Source organism: Equus quagga, chromosome 2 (assembly GCF_021613505.1).
Source record: "Equus quagga isolate Etosha38 chromosome 2, UCLA_HA_Equagga_1.0, whole genome shotgun sequence".
Classification (NCBI taxonomy): domain Eukaryota; kingdom Metazoa; phylum Chordata; class Mammalia; order Perissodactyla; family Equidae; genus Equus; species Equus quagga.
Window position 1 is genome coordinate 176,427,309 of NC_060268.1, and position 19,631 is coordinate 176,446,939.

The following is a 19,631-nucleotide window of genomic DNA, read 5'->3' on the forward strand; positions in this document are numbered from 1 at the left end:
TCATAGCCGCATGGCTCTTGTCTGTATTGGTTGAGCTTGGTTCCCCAATCTCCATGGAAATTGGTGAGCTCCTTAATGCCCTGTGTAAATGCACCCCTCTAGTTGGAGTGGTTTTGATTGTCTGCAACTAAGAACCATGGCCAATACAAGGTCTAACATTCTTTTCTTCCCCAACCAGATTGTAAATCCCAAAGAACAGGAAGTACTTTTTATATTTCTCCTGTATAATCAGCAGAGTACACAATTCTCTTAGTAATCTTACCAACATGATATGCATAATTCATTGAACTGGGTCAAAGTTCTAGCATTTTGACAAATTCTTCATCTTATTAGTGAATCAAGAGCCTGAAGTGGAGGGGCCATCCTAATATGGTCTTCTTCTGAAACCGCAAAACTAAGTCAGGCCAGGAGAAGTCAAATTTTTTCAATTTAAATACTTGAAAGGGTCAGAAGGACAGTCAAGGAAGTTCTCCTTTTCTATCAATTTTTATTTATTGCAAAAATGATGCACCATTAAATGGAATGTAAAAATTATCCAAAATCTCACTGGCCTAACGCATTGCAGTATTCTGATTTTCTTCTCAGCCCTATTCCTATGCATCCTTATTTTTGCAGGCTGTTGTCTAATTTTGTGTTCTACTTTTTCATATAACGTTATAACATGAACATTTTCCATGTTATTATCTAGTCTTCATTTTTGATGGCATAATATTTCTTTCAGAAGCTATCTTAGAATTTCTTGAACAACTCCTGTCCTTGAACATTTATTTTTCTTCCATCTTGTTCTGGCCTGATAACTTACACTGCAGCTGTCTTTGAAATCGTCTCCTTAGCATCGCTTCCCATGCGCGGGGTTGTTCGGTCAATGGGTCCAAGTATCTCCACTGCTTTCCAAGGACTGTCACACTCTCTCGCTGAAAGATGAGAACACCATCCGAAGTACTGGTATTGCCTGTTCTCTTTGATTTTTGCTACTTTTACAGGTGCCTCCTTTTTGTCTCAACTTGCCTTGCTCTGATTTTTAGGGAAGTTAGCTACTTCCCAGAGGCTTGTTTTCTGCTTTTCCTGCTCTTTGTCCATTAATCTCCCGGAAAGGGCTTCATTTCGGGGCGCGCGTGACCCCTGAGCAGGGAGGCAGAGCCCAGTGGTGGCCAGCGGACTACATTTCCCAGGCGCCCCTGCGCGGCATGCGCGGCCGCAGTTTCCAGCAGCCGGTTGGGACGCGGGGGCTGAGGTGCACGGCGGGGCGCAATGGCTGCGTGGGGACAGAGGCTGGCCGGGGTGCGCGGGGTGCTGCTCGACATCTCGGGCGTGCTGTTCGACGGCGCCGAGGGCAGCGGCGTGCCGATCGCCGGCTCCGTGGAGGCGGTGGCGAGGTGAGTGGGCCGCGCTGGCAGCCAAGGGCGCCGGGCTCGGTGCTCAGCCGAGACCCACTGGCCGCTGCAGGCCGCTGGCGGGGGGCAGGCGGGGCAGGGGATTTCAAAGACTTAGTGAGAAAAATGTGAAATAATTCATTATATTGTTTTATATTGATTACATGTTTAAACGATAATAATTTGAATATATTAGGTTAAATAAAATACATTAAATGAATTCCACCTGTTTCTTTAGACTTTTGTTAATGTGGTTCCCAGAACACTTTAAATTACATGTGTGGCTGGCTTTGTAATTCAGTTGGACTGCGTTGCTTTACAGGGGAGGAGGAGGAGAAGGGCGTCTTGCCCACCAAGTCGTGTGTAGGAGGATGCTGCCAGGACCAAGGTTGGCACCACTGGACCCTGGATTTTGTAGTTGCCATTGACATCGTGGGCCACTGCTGCCATGATGTTGATGGGAAGCTGGGAAGGGCTAATTGCACAACACTTCACCTCCCAGAGTCACAAGCTCGGGGACCGTGGCCTGGGGGCTTGGCCTGGCTGGAACTCAGTTTACCTTCCTGTAGATGGCAGTTAAGTGAGCCTCTTGGTCCTTCTCAGAGATCCCATCCCAGCTGTCTTTACAAGAGCCAAACTGTCCTGCATAGCAGAGCGCGACGTGTTGGGGAGGCCAGGAACTCAGGAAAGGAAGACAGGGCCTGCAGGAAAGCATGTGAAGGACATCCAGACCTAGGAGACTCCCGGCGGCCCTGGGGGCACAGTTCCCGAAGTCCGGGTCTAAGTGTTCTCTGCCTTGGTCTCTGTTTACGCCAAGGTTTCAGAACGCTCTGTCACAGCCAAGAGCATTATGGGGGTGGCGCCTTTGAGAATGGAGCAGAGGACACTGGGCTGTGTTTCGGGGTGAAGTGGGCCCAGTGTGGGGGAGCAGGAGGCCAGAACCTCAGGGCTGTGACTGAGGCAGAGAAAGCCTCATGGGGTGACATCTGAGGGAAGATGGACAGTAAAAGATGGTTTATTCATTTCTGTCCAACTTCATTTGGACACAAATGAATAAACCATGTCACCGGGTTGGCATAGGTGACGTGAAAAAAGTGGGTACTGAGAGAGTGTGACAGGGATGAGGCTGTCTGTGCCAGGGTCCAGGGACAGCTGTGAGGAGAAGGCATTGGACTGAACCGGAGGGAAGAAGGACCATCTGGGTGACGGGGCGGAGGAAGTGCATTCCAGCTAGAGGGAACAGCGGCTGCAAAGGCCTGAGGTAGAAGTAAGCGTGGCATATTCTCCTTCAGGGAGTAGTGAGGGGGAGCAAGGCTGTAGCAGGCAGGGACTTGATGGTCACAGAGATGTGTCTGGATTTTATCCTGAGTGCAGTGGGAAGTCACTGAAGATTTTAGGCAGGAGTGTCATGTGATCTGACTTGTTTTAAAGAAATTTAAGTGTAAAAAGTGAAACTATGTAAGTACTAAATGAAAACAGGGGAGATTTCCTTGGAAATCTTGGACTAGAAGACTTTCATAACTATGCCTCAAAATCTAGAAATCCACAACAAAAAATCAAAGCTCAATAGAAAAATGCACAAAGATATAAACAATCAGTTCACAAAGAAAAACAAATGACCCCTAAGCATATGAAAGAAATGCAATTAAAACTATGCGGAGATGCCATCTTTCAACAGAGAAAATTGGCAAAAATCCAGAACTTTGGGGATGCATCCACTTGGCGAGAGTTTGCGGAAGCAGACCCTGGCATTCATTGCAGATACGTTTGTCATTATCTATCAGCAGTCCCGCTCCTGGGAATTTGTCCTGTCTCATGCGTGAGACGTGATGTAAGTCTGGGGTTGTTCATTGCAGTGCCTTCTGAAGTAGCAAAAGATAGAAACAGCTCAAGTATCCATCAATAGGGGAGCATTATGGTTCATCTATACGGGGAAATACCGTGCAGCATAAAAAGGAATGAGCTTTCTTGCCATGTAGACATGTTGTCAGTGAAAATGGCAAGCACAGAACAGGATGCGTAGTGTGCTGTCTTTTGGGTGGAAAAGGCAGAAATGCAAGTGTGTATTCCTGCTGCTGTGTTGGCATAAGGAAACTGGAGGGAGGAGCCTCCCTGTGTGAAGATCTGGGGGGCAAGCAATTGGGGAGGATTGTGGGGTGGGGGAGGGGTGGGAGTGAAACTCTTTACTGTACCACTTTGTATATGACCATTTCTAAAAGTTTTTGAACCATGTGAATGTATTTCCCATTCAAAATATGAAATTACAAGTATTTTGTCAATTATATCTCAATAAAGCTAGAAAAAATACCACACCAAAAAAAAATATTGGAAAATTTTAAGAAGCTCCCTTGGCTGCAAAGTGGGGAATGTCCTGGGAGTGGGGCAGACAGCAGGGCTCAGGAGAGGAAACAGGGGAGCCAGTTAGGGCACCGTTGTGTGGTCCAGGGAGAGGTGACAGGGCTTGGACCAGGGTGGGTGATGGAGATGGAGAGAAGCTGATGAATTAAAGAGATGTTTTGGAAGTAGGACCAATAGACCTGCCAATATATTGGACATTGTGGATACCAGAGAGAAGATGAGGTAAAGAATGGCTGCTGGTGTCGGTCTGGAACACCTGAGGAGATGGAGAGGGGACAAGGAGGAGGGCTCAGGGCAGGTGCCATGATGGCTCATGATGTATGTCAGGTTCCTGATACTTGGCACACAGTAGACCCCACGACAGTATAACATTTAAATCTCATGTCCCATGTTATTAATCTAGGAATTCCTGTTCTATAGGCTTTTAATTCTTTTAAAATCTGGGTCACTTAAAAGCAACTTTTTATTAAAATATAGATGTATTCTCCTATTGATAGGATGTAGTTTCCCATTTTCAGTTATTATGAATAGTGCTGCTGTGAACATTCCAGAACATGTCTTTTGGTGAGTGCACGGATGCATTTCTGTTGGGTAGAGACCTGGGAGTGGAATTGCTGAGTCATGAGAGAGGTTCGTGTTCGACTTTCATAGTTGCTGCCATGTGAGAGTCCCAGTTGCTCTGCGTCCTCAACACTTGGGTTTGTCAGTGCTTTTTATTTTAGCACGGTCACTTTGCCTCTAAAAAACCTGAGAAGTAGAGTAGGTCAAGAATATGGGTGGATCCTCCATCCCTTCCCGTCCACTTCTGCTGAGGAGCACAGAATGGATTTGGCAGTGGCCTTGGGGAAGGCAGGCTCCCTGCTCAGCCCTTGTTTCCCGTCAGGAGTGGGTCTGGGGTCCCCCCTCCCCTCCTGGGGGTGAAGCTGCTCTCAGAACACTTCCTCTTGTGCTGGGCGTCCCTGCCTGTCTCCTTTAGTCCCCTGGCAGTCCAAGGGGGAGCCATTGTTATCCCCAGGGATCAGCTGAAGCAGCTGCAGCTCAGGGCTTGCAAGTGGCTCAGCTGGGATGCCCAGCACCGCAGGATCCCAGGTCTTCCTGCCTCCTAACCCCCGAGTCAGATTGTCCTTAGAATCTTTTGAGGGAGAAGGGGGCACTGAGAAAGGTCAGGGGCTCCTCTCTGACAGCCTCTCCTGAGTCTTGCTCCCCCCGACTCACAACTGTCCAGCAAATGCAGGCACAGACTCCAGGGTGTGGCGTTAGGAGGGTGGTCCCTGGTCCCGTCACTTCTGTGGGTGCTGCCCTGGCGTCTTCCTACTCATCCCCCGGAGGGTGTTGTTTGGATTTGCGGGGACTTGGGAGACTCATCTAGCTGGGGTGTCTCTGGTAACAGCTACACTGTGCAGACCTAACGGCGATAGAACAGCAGTCCTAAAATCCATCCCCGCCGGTTATGTAGCTGAGAGGGAGTCCCTTCCCCAGCGTGGGGGTCGGGGAGGTTATTCTCTGTGAGTGGGCATGGTACTCCTTCCCCCGGGGATTTTATCATTGTGCTGCCCAGGGGCCTGGAGGATGATGGCCAGGTTCCCTGAGACCTCCCTGGGCTCCCATGGCACAGGGCTACGTCCCCTGCTTGGCCCCTGCTCGTGGCCTACCGGGGCCTTCTCTAGTCCCCTTTGTGGCCCTTCTCCTCCCCCTCCGCCCACCTCACCCCTTGCTCCCAGTTACACAGACTCCGGGTGGGGGTTTCACTGACCCAGCCCCGAGCCTCCAGTAACCCAGAGTTGGGCTGCCTCATGGCAGTGCCCTCTGGTTCTCCCAACGGTCCTTTTCTCTCTTTGGCTCTTCTGCCGCTCTTTAAAGATGAGGCCCCTCCACGTGGGCCCAGCCTCCAATGGCCCACTGATCCAGGAAGCCCCCCAGGTCCTCCTCATGGGCGGCCTCAGCTTCCACAAGGGCCACTGGCCAGGAGCTTGGTGGCAGCGAGTGTGTGCGGGACACTTCCCTCTGGTCAAACATGCCTGCACTTGGACTTTTCCGTGGGGGTGTTTCAGACATGCAGGACACCACGTTTCCCTTGTGGTGGCTGAGCCTGGAATGGACTCTACCAGGAGCCCTTTCTGGGAGAGGCCTGCTTGCCAGGTGCACAAGGCTGGGCATTCGGCTGCTCCGTGCGGTGTTTGCAGCACAGGAGTGAGGTTTCTTTGCACCCTGCTCTCTGTGGCCTCCTTGATATGCACGGCCTGCTTTGAAGTCGCCAGCAGCTCAAAGGAAGTTCCTGGGGTGAGAGCAGCGCTGGGGGGAGGGGGGGGGGTGGGGGGGGGAGTGTGACAAGCATGATGGGGGACCCAGGGTCCTGGGAGCTTTGGCCTCCATGGCAGCTCCCAGCACTGTGGGTTCTCAGACAGCACCTTCCGTTCCAGGAACCCCAGAGGGGGCGACTCACCACTCTTCTTCTTAGACTTTCTGTGATGACAGGTGTCCCAGATTTTCTGAAAGGTTCCTACCTTGTTTGGGACACAGAGCACACGGGGAGTATAAACTCTGCTTTTTAAAACAACGTCGACCACAATAGTAGCAGTCACCAATGATTGAGGGAGGCCTGTCCTGTCCCAGGTAGGTGCTTGCCACACATGCCAGCTTCACGAGCAGCCTTGGGGTAGGGGTGTCGCCCCTTATCAAGATGAGGACTGAGGCTCAGAGATTCAGGAACCGGCAGAAGTAGGGAAAGGGGCTGAGCCAGGGTTTCCCCCCGGGGCTACCTGGCTCCAAAGCCCCAGTTTTCCCCCCAGTACCACAGTGCCTCTCAGTGAAGATGCTTTCCTTCCTTCACGTACACACCCAGCAAGTGTTTATTGAGTGCTTCTACTATACTAAAAACACGGCTCTTGTGAAACTGATGATCCAGTATGGGGAGATTGGCGTAAACAGCACCCACAAAGTCTAGTGTCAGATGGAGAGACTGATCCTGCAGGAAGATAGGGAGCTGAGGGTGGGGGAGCATGGCCTCACAGATCTGGAGATGTATGAGCTGGGTCTCAGGATATCATCTGGGCCAGGAGTGTCCCAGACAAGAGAACAGGAAGCCCAGGCTTCTGAGGCCACGCTGACTCCTTCCTGGAGCTGCCAGGGACCGTGCTGGCCAGGTGGGGCCCTCCTGCTGCTCTAGGGCTTATGGGCAGGCGTGGTCATGGGACATCTGTAACCAGCCTGGGTCCCCCCACCAGGCCCTTTATTGGAGCCCATTCTCGGGCAGAATGGCTCTCCGAGGGGAGCCATTCAGAGGCAGGGCTGGGCACAGCAGGGGCTTCAGGGGCCCGCCTAGGGCCTGCCCAGCACAAAAGATAGCCCTGGAGGCATCTGCATGTGAAAGGCGGGTGGGCATTTACTGCATCCTGTCTCAGGGCCACTAAAGCACATCTGCTGGCCCAGCCCTGTCCAGCCTTTTCGCAGCCAGCGGAAGGAAGCAGGCCTGGCTTGGGCCCAGGGCAGCCTCATAAAGCAATTGCCACCCAGGACCACCAGACCTGAGACCCATCCTTCCAAGTGGGGCCTCTCAAATCCCAGTGTGCACCGGAAGCCCTGGGACCCTGTTAAAATTCAAGTGCTCCCAGCAGGTCTAGGAGCAGCCAGGAATAGGGCCCAGGGACCCCTGTCTGAAGTCTGACTCACCCGCAGGCTTTAGGACCGACCTCATCCTCTGTGCTCTGCTGCCCTGGCACCATCGGCTCTCCAGGAGTGGCAATAATAATAAAGCTACTAGGGACCGAGGCCAGGAGCCTCACCTGCATTGCGTCATCCCATCCCCCGACTCATGGCCCAGCACCTGCCAGAGGGGGCTTATTGGAGGGGTGGGTGCTTGTTTGAGTTTGTTTAGGCCAACAGGAGCTTTCCTGACTCAGCCTGGATTCTGGACGAGGGGTGTTCATTGAGAATGTCCTGTCACCCGTGCTCTCATTTACTGTTGGGGGTGAACTATGCTGTCTTCAGAGGTGGGGGTGGATGAGAGCTCGACGCTCGCCTCCTGGGCTGTGTTCTTATTTTATAATGTCTGCTGTTTAAGCTTCAGAAGTCAAAGGCGGCTCCCTTGTAAACAATCCTACTAGTGCGTGAACGTACAGAGTAAAAAGTCCAAATCGTAGTTCCCTGCCCTGTGCCAGTCATTCCCCCAGGGTGACCCTGTGGATCCTTCCAGACCTCTTCCTCTCTGTTTCCTCGAAAGCACAGAGGACTTTAAGATGCAGCCCCCTCCCTCTCCTGGCTCTGGTCCAGCGCCTCCCGACGGTTCCCCGTCATACCCTCTGCTGCTGCCTCGCACTCCTCGGGCAGCCCCATGCTCTGGGGACATGTTTTGTTCATTCACATGTCGCTGGAGGCCGGAGTCGCTTGCACATCCCTATCCAGGGGTTTCAGACTCTTGTGTAGCCTCAGAGCATTTATTCTTCAAATGAAATCTGGGGTAGAACCCCTAAATTAAAAAACAGATATAAGGGCAATGTTTGAATAGTGTATATTTTCTGGGTTCCAATCTATAATATTGATTATAAAGTCAGTCAGTGAAAATGATGCAAGAGTTTTGATGAATAACAATATTGAAGTCTGGAGCAGTGGGCAGCTCAACACAGCTTATATGTTTATAATTTTATATGTGTGGCTGGGAATAACCTGCGTGTATATGGCAGGGGAAAGGGGGAATAACTTTTGGTTTATCCAGACGGGAGAATATTCTGCAGCTGTTAACAAGAGTGAGGTAGCTGTGTTTGGTGTTGACGTTAGTTTATATGACATGAATATAGTCAGTGAAAAAGTTATAGAATGATGTGTATGAAATATCATTTTTGTTCCAAAAGATAGAGAAAGGAGACACATCACCTGTGTGTATCTCGGGTAGAGTAATAACAGGACCTCGAACGTGGCTTGTGTGGAGGGAGACTGAGGGACGGTGGCGCATGGTGAGGCCGCACCAGACACAGCTCTTTCTCAGTTTCTGACCTTGGCTTTGGTGGGCAGGCATGGCTCTGTGGAAATCAAGAGCAGCCAGGCGGGGCTTCTGGAATAGAGTTACTAGTTTACCCCGACAGGCCTGCCGTCCGTAGGAAGCCCACTGATTAGGCGGTGAGCATGGCACCGGTTCCTCATGAAACTCATCAATGGAGTCATGATCCCCCAGCACCCCAAGGATGTATGGAGAGGCCATATTGGCAAAGCCGTGCCCGGGCCCTTCCCCTGATGGTGTGCAGGGCGATTTCCCATGACCCTGGGGCTGGCAGGATGCTGCCCCAGGAGGAACCTGAGGGTCAGAGAGGTGACGGGACTTGCTCAAATTCGCCTCGTGAGGAAGGAGAGTGGGGCCAGCATCCTCGCCAGGGCAGGTGCTACCTCTTACCTGTCACCTAAAAAAAGGTAGGTGTCAGCTCCTATGGGCGAGGGCTTGGGTTTCGAGTCCCAGCCCTGCCCTGTGGTGGCGATATGGTCTCGGGCAGGTTTCTTAGCCTTTTTGTGCCTCAGTTTCCCGCCTGTAACACCTGCGTCATGGGGTGTAAGAGTTAAGTGAGATATTTTCTCTTAAACCAAAATTTTTCTTGTTCCACATCTGGGAGCTAAAGGAGCATTTTGTTGCTTGAAGGGTCAGATAATGGTGAAGAGGTGGTTATTTTGCAAATAAGCAGTCTTTTGGTTGTGGAACTTGGTGCACATTTGAAACAAAATCGCTCTGTTCTGCCCAGGGAGTTGTCTTTTTCACATTTGTATATATTTTCATGAGGCTGATGTTAAAGGTTCTCGTCCAAGCCCTGCCCCTGGGTGAGGCACTCAGCCCCTCCAAACCCCAGGTCCTCATCTGTAGGTGGGGATATTGAGCCATCTCTCAGATTGTTGCCAGGATTCAGTGTGAGCCTGTCATTAACCCATGGGTGGCGGGTGGCGGCCAGTCACTGGGAGCTGTGGTAGCTACTATGGGAGCTCCCTCTGTCCTGGGTGCCCCAGGGATGTCCGCCAGGTCAGTGAGCCCCGGGTTTCACCCTAGGCTCCCTTTGCTGGATTGAACTTTGCCCACCTTCTTAACGGTGCCCCTGGGTGATGCTGTCTGGGCTCCCTCCAGCAGGCCTCCCTTACCTCCTGGCTCCCCCTGCCGTCCCTGGTTCACTGGTCATCTGGCTTCCTGTCAGACTGTCCGCTTCGAGGGCCTAGATGTCCCCAGCACCCAGCTTACCAGAGGTGTGGTTGTTGTTGTCGCCGTCTTCACTGCCATTCATTATTTGCAGTGTTCCAGCGGCTTCTCATGTTTTTTTTTTTTTAACATAGTCTTCATGACAGCCCTGTCAGGTAGCTACTATTAGTGCCCCACTTCATGGATGCGGAAACCAAGGTTGGAGAGGGTTAGGTGACGAGCCTCTGTCACAAATGAGAAGGCAGTGGAGGCGCTGTGGGTGTGTCTGCTTCCCGAGCCAGGCTCCCCACTTACCCTGAGGATGTCTGGCCTCTGTCCCCTGCAGTGGCCAGCACTGGACCGGCCCATGACGGCGCTCAGGTGACTGGCTGGTGGCTAACTTACGAGGTTGGGGAGAGGTCCAAAGAGCCCACGATTCCCTGAAACATGCCCTTAGGCACCCTGTGCCCCCTGGGCCTCAGTTTACCCCTCTGTGAAATGAGCCACTAGGTTGGACAGTCTCCCAGGTCTCTGGCTTCTAGGTTCCCTGCACTTGACTTTTAATTGTGTTTGTTAATAAATAGTAAACTGACGTTTGTGGGCTCAACATGTCCCTTTTATCTGAGTTCAGAGGCTCAGGCAGGTCAGGATGATAACACTTCATGGCAGGTGAGGCAGTCACGGGCATGGAAGAGGTGTGCCATGCATTTTGTAAGAGCACTGGCTTGAGGCCTTCCCGATGTCTACTTGACCTTATCGCTGTCCTGCTGAGGTCACTGGCCGAGTGGCCCAGACCAAGAGGCCCAGCCAGGGCCCGGCCATGTGCGTCACTGCCTCTCTTGCTCTATCTCTTCTCTCCGCCCAGAGTTTGGACTCTGTTTCTTGCCTGGACTCTGACGACACAATGATGTGCATCGCTGCCCAGGGGAGTGTCAGATGGAGAATGGGGAGGGACCTACATGGTGGGTGAGCTGCATGCCATCAGCCTGGCTGAAAGGTCTGCTCTGGGGGGGGGGTCAGTGGAAAGAAGGGGCAGGTGTCGCAGGCCCAGCTGGAGCTAGTGACAGAGGCTGCTACCGGTGCCCCTCAGCGTCCGTGGTCCTGTGGTGACGCCAGCATGAGGGAGGGGTCACGGTGTGTCCGCCATGGCCAGCCCTGGGGAGCCAGCAGGCCAGGTGCTGCCATTACCCAATTTCATGGCTAGGGCTCAAGGACCCCAAGAATCTGGTCCATGGATGCCTGGCCAAGGGCATGTGCAAGGTACAGATGCAGGACCCCAGCTGGGAAGCCAGACCCCATTCTTATGGGGGCGAGAAAGCTAGCTCTTCTGTAGCTGCTCCAGCCACAAGGCAGCTGCCTCACCCTGAGCTGATGGGCACATGGGGAGCTTGGCCGGGTCCCTCCCCGGATCAACACAGGCGCCCCTTGGAGTGTTGGAATGACTGTATTTTTCTACTCAGAACCATCCCTGCTCTGTTTCCGGGCTCCTATTTGACCTTCTATTTTAAAAAATTGGGTTCTTAGACAAATAAGCACTTCACAGGGTTCAATTCTCTAAACACATTTTCAGTCTCTGTGGCTTTCTTAAAGGGAAGCAGCCAGAGATCTCAAAATCAGACAGTGGCTGGTGCTGCTGCCAGCCCGGCTCTGTGACGAGGTCTGGATGCCGTGGGGCGGCTGACACTGGTGTTCACCGCGGACCTCGGCTGGGCGCGGCCGCTGCTGTTAGGTCCGTAACACTCCCCAGGTTTTGCGATTGTGCTTTCCCTCTCTGAGGAGACTGAGGCCTGGAGCTTTATTTATCTGCAGCTGTTCCCATTTCTATAGTAATAGGGACCCTCTGCCCCACCAGATAACGTCCCCAGGGGCAGAGCAGGCTGTGGGTCAGGGAGCAGGAATGAGGGGAAATGCCCTCCCTGCCTTCACAGCCCCCTTTCCTTCTGGTGTGAGTTTCTCCTGCCTCATCTGGGAGAGGGTTCCTGGCCTCTGAAGTAGAAGTGGCCCTGGCCCCCGTAGCAGACCAGAATTACAGTCCAGTGTGGGCCTGGAGGCCTCATGCAGCTCTTTGAAGACCAGCCCGGGGACGAGCAGATTAAAGAAAGCAAACCCAGCTTTCTCTGAGATGTCCGAGTCACCCCTCCCCTCTGGGCACTAATCTCATTTGTCATATCCAGTGTGACCTGCCAGCTGGCGCCCTCACCTTCCCACCCAGGAACCACTCAGCTTGAGGCCTCCTCCCCTCCACCGTCCTGTAGGGGTCTCTCCTGCTGGGTGGAGGCGGTGGGATTTGGAGTCACCGTCGGCCTGGTCTGCCAGACCCTCCACACATCCCTCCTTCATAGGACCTGCCCCTAGCTCCTTGGGTTGTCTAGGTGGGCGAGGGTGGTGGGAGCAAGAAAGGAGAAGATCCTGGCAGCTGACGGCCTCTCTGCTACCACTGCTTGGTTACAGGGCATCTAGGGTGAGGTGGGCAAGCACCCTGCCCGCTCTGAAAGGTTAGGACAGGTGGAGTGGGGAATGAGGAAGGCAGGAGGAGCCTGCCCACTGCCCACTGCCCACTGGCAGATGTTCTCAGCTAGCGTTTAGTGAGCACTCACTGGGTGCCAGGCCCGTGCAAGCACATGGCAGGTCTCACTGGATCCTCACAAAGTGAGGTAGGGGCTATTATCACCTCCATTTTACAGATGAGGAAACTGAGCCACAGAGAGAAGAAATAGCTTGCTGGAGGTACCACAGCCATTAAGTGGCAGAGCTGGGACCCAGCCCACAGTCCTCAGACTCTGAAGCACCTCTTGTCTCCACTTGGCCCCCTGGCCTCCTCACTCAGCAGAGAGCATCTTCTTGCACATCTGTTCCACAGCCTGTAGAAAGGAGTGCATCGATCCTGCATTCTTGTGCACAGGCCCATCCTCCCATCTCCCTGTCTGGACTCATCTGGCTCTGCTGTGCTTTCTCCTCTGGAATTCTCTAGAAACCTCACACCAGAAAGGATGAGAGGCAGACACTAGAGCAGTGGTGAAGCAGTGTTGCCCATGAGCAGGATTGGCAGGCAGCATGGGTTTCTTCTTGAGGTCCCTTGGGACCGGAATGATTTGGTTCCGTTACTGGGTGGGCCCATCAAATCTGGAACGTGGATCAGTTAGGTGCTTCTCACGGAAATGCATTGCCACGCTTCAAGGGTGTGAAAGCCGAGCAGGAGGATGGGCTGTGCAGGGTCGGGCAGGGGCTCAGGGGGCTTCCCGAAGGAAGGGACATATGATCCAGGCCTTGAAGGATGAGTAGGATTTGGCTGTAGGGGAGAATGAAGGCAAGGACCTGGGGCGACAGCAGGGCCTCTTGGGTCAGATGTTCCTGAGGGCTGGGAGGGGTGGGGAGGGAGGATGGCCCAGCTGGGAGGGGTGTTGTTCGGGGCAGCCTCCCCTCCCAGCCCCGACTCTGCGAGCCGAGAGGGCAGCAGGCTGTGGAGCAATGCCAAGGTCAGTCAGGATGTCCAGTAATCGTCCTAGCATTCTACCTGCTACTGAACGATAATGAGAGGATTTCCATTATTTTCGGGTGAGCGCCCCTGGCAGATGCCGACAGCCAGCAGATGTGTGAGGTCCGAGGTGATTTGCAAGGGACTGGTCCATGTGATGCACGGTAATTGCACCAGGCGACGTTGTCAGTCAGAGGCTTGTCCTGGCCTGCTGGGATGAGGTAAAGGTCAGTTCAAAGATCCCGTGTGGCCTCAGGAAATGGGGGCAAATCCCACTCTCACGGGCATCCTGGGGAGGCGGTAGTGGGCTGAGGTGGCATTCATGGTCTTAGAGGGGCCACCTGGCCAGAGCCGTGCCCTGCGCCACCAGGGCCCTGCTGTTGGCCCCCTGTCCCTGAGTTTCTTGGATGTTGGGGGGCGAGGATAACACAGCCTGTCCCAGAGCTGGGCTTGGCCCCGATGCCAAAACCCCTTGGATTCGCTCCCTGTGGGGGGCCCTTCGAAGGCTGTGCCTCAGCCCTGAAGCCACACTGCCTCGGGCTTTTCTGACGTTCTGAATTCTTGTGTTCCAGGCCTCCCAAGGCCAAATCTGTGACGTCTGGCTGCAGACCCCACCAAGAGATGCCGAGGATTTGGTTCCTCTGCTTAGTCTATTCGGGCTGCCATAACAGAATTCCACAGACTCGGGGGCTTAAACCACAGAAGTTTATTTTCTCACCATTCCGAACGCTGATCATTCAAGAGCAAGGTGGCAGCAGGGTCAGCTTCTGGTGTGCGTTCTCTTCCTGGCTTGTAGGTGGCCACCTTCTTGGTGCGTCCTCATATGGCCTCTTCTTTTGTGCACAGAGAGGGATAGATCTTGTACAACACTAGTCCTTTCATATCACAGCCCCATCCTTATGACCTCATTTAACCTTCATTACCTCCTTAGGGCTTCAACATATGAATTTGCGGGGTGGAGGGGCGGGTAGGCGGGACGCAATTCAGTCCATAGCATTGGCCATTCAGGGCCTCACCTGCAGTGCTAACCATCATCTCATGCCTTCTGGCCCCCATGCACGCACAGGTGCACCTCACACCTGTAGAGTGTCAGTTTCCCTTCCCGCGGGAAGAGCTATGCTGTGTTCCTGAGGCTGTTGGGCCCCGGCATGGTGCTTCCCTTATCGGGAAAGTGCCAGCTGCCTTTGCTCACCGGTGTGAGGGTACCTGCATGCCACCACGAGATGGTCGAGAGCTCGTGGGCTTTGCTGCTCACAAGTTGCATAACATTGTAGGTGTCTGTCTCTCAGAGCCTCCATTTTCTTGTCTCTAGAATGGGGATAACGGGTCTTACCTCATCGCTCATTCAGTGAGTACCACCTGCGTGCCAGGCACCTGGCCCTGGGGATGTGTGTAGGGGACACAGACCGTGTGGCTGTGCCCTCAGGGAGTGAGGACAAGATTGGATCACGGATATGGAGCCTAAGGTGAGGCTCAGTGTAATGTTGTATTCATGCTTTACCATTTTAATAATAATAATGAACACTTTTATTATTTTCAGTGATTAAGAAAAATGAAGAGAGGACCTGGGACTCACCCCAGGTGGTCAGAAATTGTCAATGGTGACACCTCAAAAGGGGGTGTGTTGGGGGGCACGAATGGACAGACCCCCAGTGAGGGGACTTTGCCAAGCATTTCTCAGAGGCTGATTTAATCCTAAAATGTACTTTGCTTTTAAAGCCTATGTTTTGGATGAACTGACATGGTGTTTCCAAGGAGACCAGTGGCTGAAGTGTCCTTAAGTGGGTTCTGTTATTTACTGTGTTTTCATCGGCATCTGAAGTGTTTGGAGTAGCAGATGTGGGGCACTGTCATCTCACTGTTACACGGATTGTTCACTGTTCTGAGAAGGTCACATCATAATTCATTAGCAATAATTAGTCCCCCGGCACCCCCTGCACGTCTTCATTCAACAGCTCCATTAACTTGGGTGCGAATCACGCGTTCCGGGCACCAATCAATGAAGATCCATCCGTAATGTACAAGGTGATGCTATTAGTTACAATATATTAACTGCCTAATTTAAAAATACAAAAGCTGTCTTTATGAAGGGCAATTAACCACTCAGCGTAATTGATAATTCATAACCCTCTGATTAGGAAAGACAAATACTAAGAAAGGACTGAATCACCTGGGCTATTGATTAAGACATTGTCAGCCTCTCAGTTTTCATTCACTCGGTTGTCGGTTGTCGGTACATTATAGATTTCTTCCCAAATCACACCTGTGGGCTCCAGTACCTGGAAGGTCTGGAGGCCCATTGTAACGTGGGAATGCACATTTTCACCACTGAATCCTGTCTGTTTCCCTCAGGGCTTAGGAGGGGGATCCGTGCTCAGGACACCCGTGGGGAAGCAGTTGTGTGGTTGGTATGATCATAAGGAAGGGTCTCTCTCACTGGCTGTCATTTGGACTTTCCATCAGTCGGTCATTCAGCAAACATTTATCCAGGACCTGCTGTGCATCAAGCCCTGTGTGAAGCACTGGGAATGCCGAGGAGAGTAGCATCCCATTCCTGGCCTCATGGAGCACAAAGGTTTGGGAGAGAGAGAATAAACAAATATATAAATGGGGTGGCTGGAGCTATTGGTTACTGTTATAAAGAAAGAAAAACCATGGATAGAGATGGGGTGGGGGTAGTGTCACACAGGATGGTGGGAGAAGGGGCAATGGACAGACCCTTTCCCTAGTTGCTGTCATTGCTAAGGAGTTTCATTCAGATCTCCTCCATCCCAGGGTGAACAGAGTGCCTGAGCTGTCCCCAAACCTGCTCTCCAGCCTCTTTATCCGGCTCAGCCATTCTTTATGCCTGACCAGGGCTCGGGAGGGTGGGGCCTGCACCATGCCTGTGCCTCCCTCTGCTCTGCCTACCGTCCTTTGCCACCTCCTTGTCCTGCAAGATTCTCGTTAGACCTGGCTCTTCTGGGAAGCTTTCTCTAAGACCCGCCCTGGGATAAACCTCTGGACGCCTCGGCTTTGTATGTTAGCTCTGGTGCATGTGCTGCCTGTTCCCGACTCCAGGGAAGTCCCAGGATCCATGTCAGGGTCCAGTAGGGCTTAGCCCATGGCCTGGAGTCTCAGATCCAGGAGGAAGAGCAGAAAGCACTTGACCTTTCTGAGACTCAGTGTTCTCATTCATAAAGCGGGACAAAAAGTATATTCCTGCTGGGTTCAGGTGGAGTTGCATTTTTAGTTGGGTCTCACTTAGTTGCCCAAATGGAGGTTGATTTCAAGTCCATAGTTCTGAGTGACTGGGTCTAATCTGTGTGTTACCTCTGGACATGGGGCTACATCTGTAAGCACAAAGTTGGAGCCCATACCTTCCATATATATTTACTTATAAATAATAAAGGATAGATTATGTATTTAACACTGTGTTAATGTATCACTTATAAAAAATATAAAGCTGGGAAGGATGGCTGACGAGTCAAGATGTCTTCCTGCATCTTCAGAGACCACTGACAGGGGCGTGTTGGGGACCTGTTTACCAACAGTGCTGGTGACGATTAGTATGCCTGGGTAATTTCACTAGGGTTTCCTGGACCTCCTGACTGGCAGCCTGGTGTCTTTCCCACGACCCCATGCTGTGGCTCTCCGCAGGTGCCAGATGTGACTGACTGCTCCCTTGCCGTGAGGGGTTTGTCCAGGGAGGGCTGTGTGCCCTGAGCTGCGGCCTGTGTGGCCAGTGCCTCTGGAGACTCCTCCCGTCCTGCTGGCCCCCTTGCTGGGCACAGCCACGCTGGCCTCCTTTCCTGGCAGCTGTGCCCACAGTGCTGACTGTGGCCAAGTCCGCCCTTCCCTTGCTGGTAGCTCTTCCTTTGCCTCATGGCATGGCTGGCGCCTTCTCTCCCTTTAGGTCTCAGCTGCTGAGCTGTCTCCCCCGGGAGGCCTCCCCCGACCTTCCTGTCCACCCTGGCTGCCCTCTGTCTCTTCACCCGTTTCCCTCCTTCATAGCACCTCTCTTTTCTTAATCACAAACTCCCCTTCCTTTGCTCAGTTTCGCACCCCATCCACCAGACTGTGGGCCCCAGGGGAGCAAGAGCCTACCTGTGGTCCTGCTGGCGGTTCCATGCCCTAGCCCAGCCAGGCACTTAGTAGGAGCTCAATCACCGTTTGTAGAAGGCCTCAGTGTTATTCCATTGGGGCCTCTTTATGCATCTGCTTTATGGCTTTGCCTTCCAAGAGCCTGCCCAGTGCAGCTGGGACACGACGGTCTCCTGTGAGCTCAGGCGGGAAAGACATCAGTGCTGCTGACGTTTGGCAGCATCTCAGGTTCACGTTCCATTAACTCTGGGTCTGCATGGGATCGTCCGTGTACCTGATGACTCTGTCTGGCAAACCTTTTCTCAGTGACAGCGATGTGAAGACACACCTCAGCTTGGTCCCTCAGCCTTTGCACTTTTTGGGAAATATGGATCCAGAGTTAATACGGCACATGTAGCTCAGATGCAAAGTGGCAGTGCTAGTTGTTGTGGAAAGGTACAGGGAGATTGCTGCGGATGCTCAGAGGTGACCTCTAGCCAGGCTGAGCAGGATGGTGTGGTGAAGGGGAGGTGTCAAGTGGGGCTCAGAGGGTGGGAGAGTTGGCACAGTTGGCACTTGTGGAGAGGCAACATGTCCCAGGTGAGAGGGTGGGGATGTGTCCCAGGCAGAAGGAGAGGCATGGGCAAAAGTCACATGGGAAGCTTGGGGAATCTCAGGTGTGCCATGCTCAGTGAGGATGAAAAGGAGGGTTGTGGGGCATGGTCAGGTCCCTTGAAAAGGGTCTGCTCCAGCTCAGAAATCCCAATCGGAACATCCCTGGGTTCAATCGAGGCCTACCTCAGGCACCCGTGGTGACCTGGCCTGCTCTGGGACTGTACCCATCGCCCTTCGAGAAGCATCCATTCAGCTTCCTCCCCAGGAGACAACACACCCCTGGTGTTGACAGCAACCTCCACCTATCATTCCACTTTCAGACTGAAGCGGTCCCGGCTGAAGGTGAGGTTCTGCACCAACGAGTCGCAGAAGTCCCTGGGAGACCTCGTGGAGCTGCTTCAGCAGCTGGGCTTCGACATCTCCGAAGGGGAGGTGACTGCTCCGGCCCCGGCCACCTGCCTGATCCTGAAGGAGCGAGGTCTGCGGCCATACCTGCTCATCTGTGATGGTAGGCCTGCCGGGGCCCTGGGACCTCGTGGGGGTGAAGGCGCCCACTTTCTGGGGTGGGACTAGGGGAGGGTGTCCACTCACACCTGGGCCAAACCACTAGGAAGGACACCGAGGTAACACTTGGGTCCTATGGGGTGGAAGTCTTGTGGGGCTTCCTGCTGGGGATCCAGCCCCATCCATCCCCTTGCCTCCTACCAGAGGGTCTCACACCACAGCCCTTAGGGGCAGGTTCCTGGTGGCTCCTTGGAGGAAAACCCTGAGCCAGCTTTCTGTGATCCAGGATGGACCAAGGGGGCAGGGAATTGTCAAGGGGGCAAAAATCTAGCTTCTGTGTGTGTGTGTATGTATGTATGTGTGTGTGAGAGAGAGACAGAGTGAGAGACAGAGACAGAGAGACAGGATGAAGAACTAGCCTGAGGCCCGTAGGTTTCTAGCATCTGGCACCCATAGCCTCGAACTGTATTTGTGAGAACCAGCCCCACCCTGGCAAAGGGAGCAAGGTCTACCTACATCTGATGTAGCCTGAATGCAAGAACAGAGCCCCTTTGACCCTCGGTGGGGAGTTTTCTGGAATGAAGTGGAAGGAGCAGGACTGTCTGGCGCCTTCTGAATATTTAGGAAGAGGCAGAAGCGGTGCTTCAGAATTCAGGACCCTTTCCTGTCGTCTCACTGAGGCCTCCTCCTTCCCTCATCTGCACTTGGTCTCTTTGCTTACAAACCACTGGCAGGGACAAGCACGCTTGTCTGTCCCCCGGCGGGAGGGGCCTCCCAGAGCTGCACGGTGCTCCCTGAAGGGCCCGGGTGTCAAATCCGGAGCTCTCCTGCCAGCTGAGGATGACATCCCTGGCCTTAAGAAATCCGCTTTCTCAAAATCTTTCCTCTGTGATCTAGGATCCCGCCCTGCAGCGTCTTTATAACAGGTCCTCAGAGAAGTGAAAAGACTTAAGAAGGAAAACCCCCTTCTGCGGGGCAAAGGGAGGGGTGGGGGAGAAAGGAGCAGAGATGAGATGAAAATTCAGGGTTTGCCCTGAAGGTGGCCTTAGTCACTGAGGCCCCCCCCCCCCCCCCCCCCCCCCCCCCCCCCCCCCCCCCC

General features: G+C 53.2%; 1 protein-coding gene across 2 annotated transcripts in view; it reads left to right on the forward strand.

Annotated features, from left to right (window-relative positions):
• The first annotated feature begins 1,208 nt into the window (after positions 1-1,208).
• Positions 1,209-19,631, forward strand: part of LHPP (phospholysine phosphohistidine inorganic pyrophosphate phosphatase) — a 141,317-nt gene continuing 122,894 nt past the window's right edge. For both annotated transcript variants that reach the window (XM_046653475.1, XM_046653476.1), the window contains exons 1-2: positions 1,209-1,376; positions 18,349-18,536. In XM_046653475.1, coding sequence (XP_046509431.1) covers positions 1,252-1,376; positions 18,349-18,536 — 313 coding nt within the window. In that variant the 5' untranslated portion in view covers positions 1,209-1,251. The remainder of the gene's footprint in view (positions 1,377-18,348; positions 18,537-19,631) is intronic.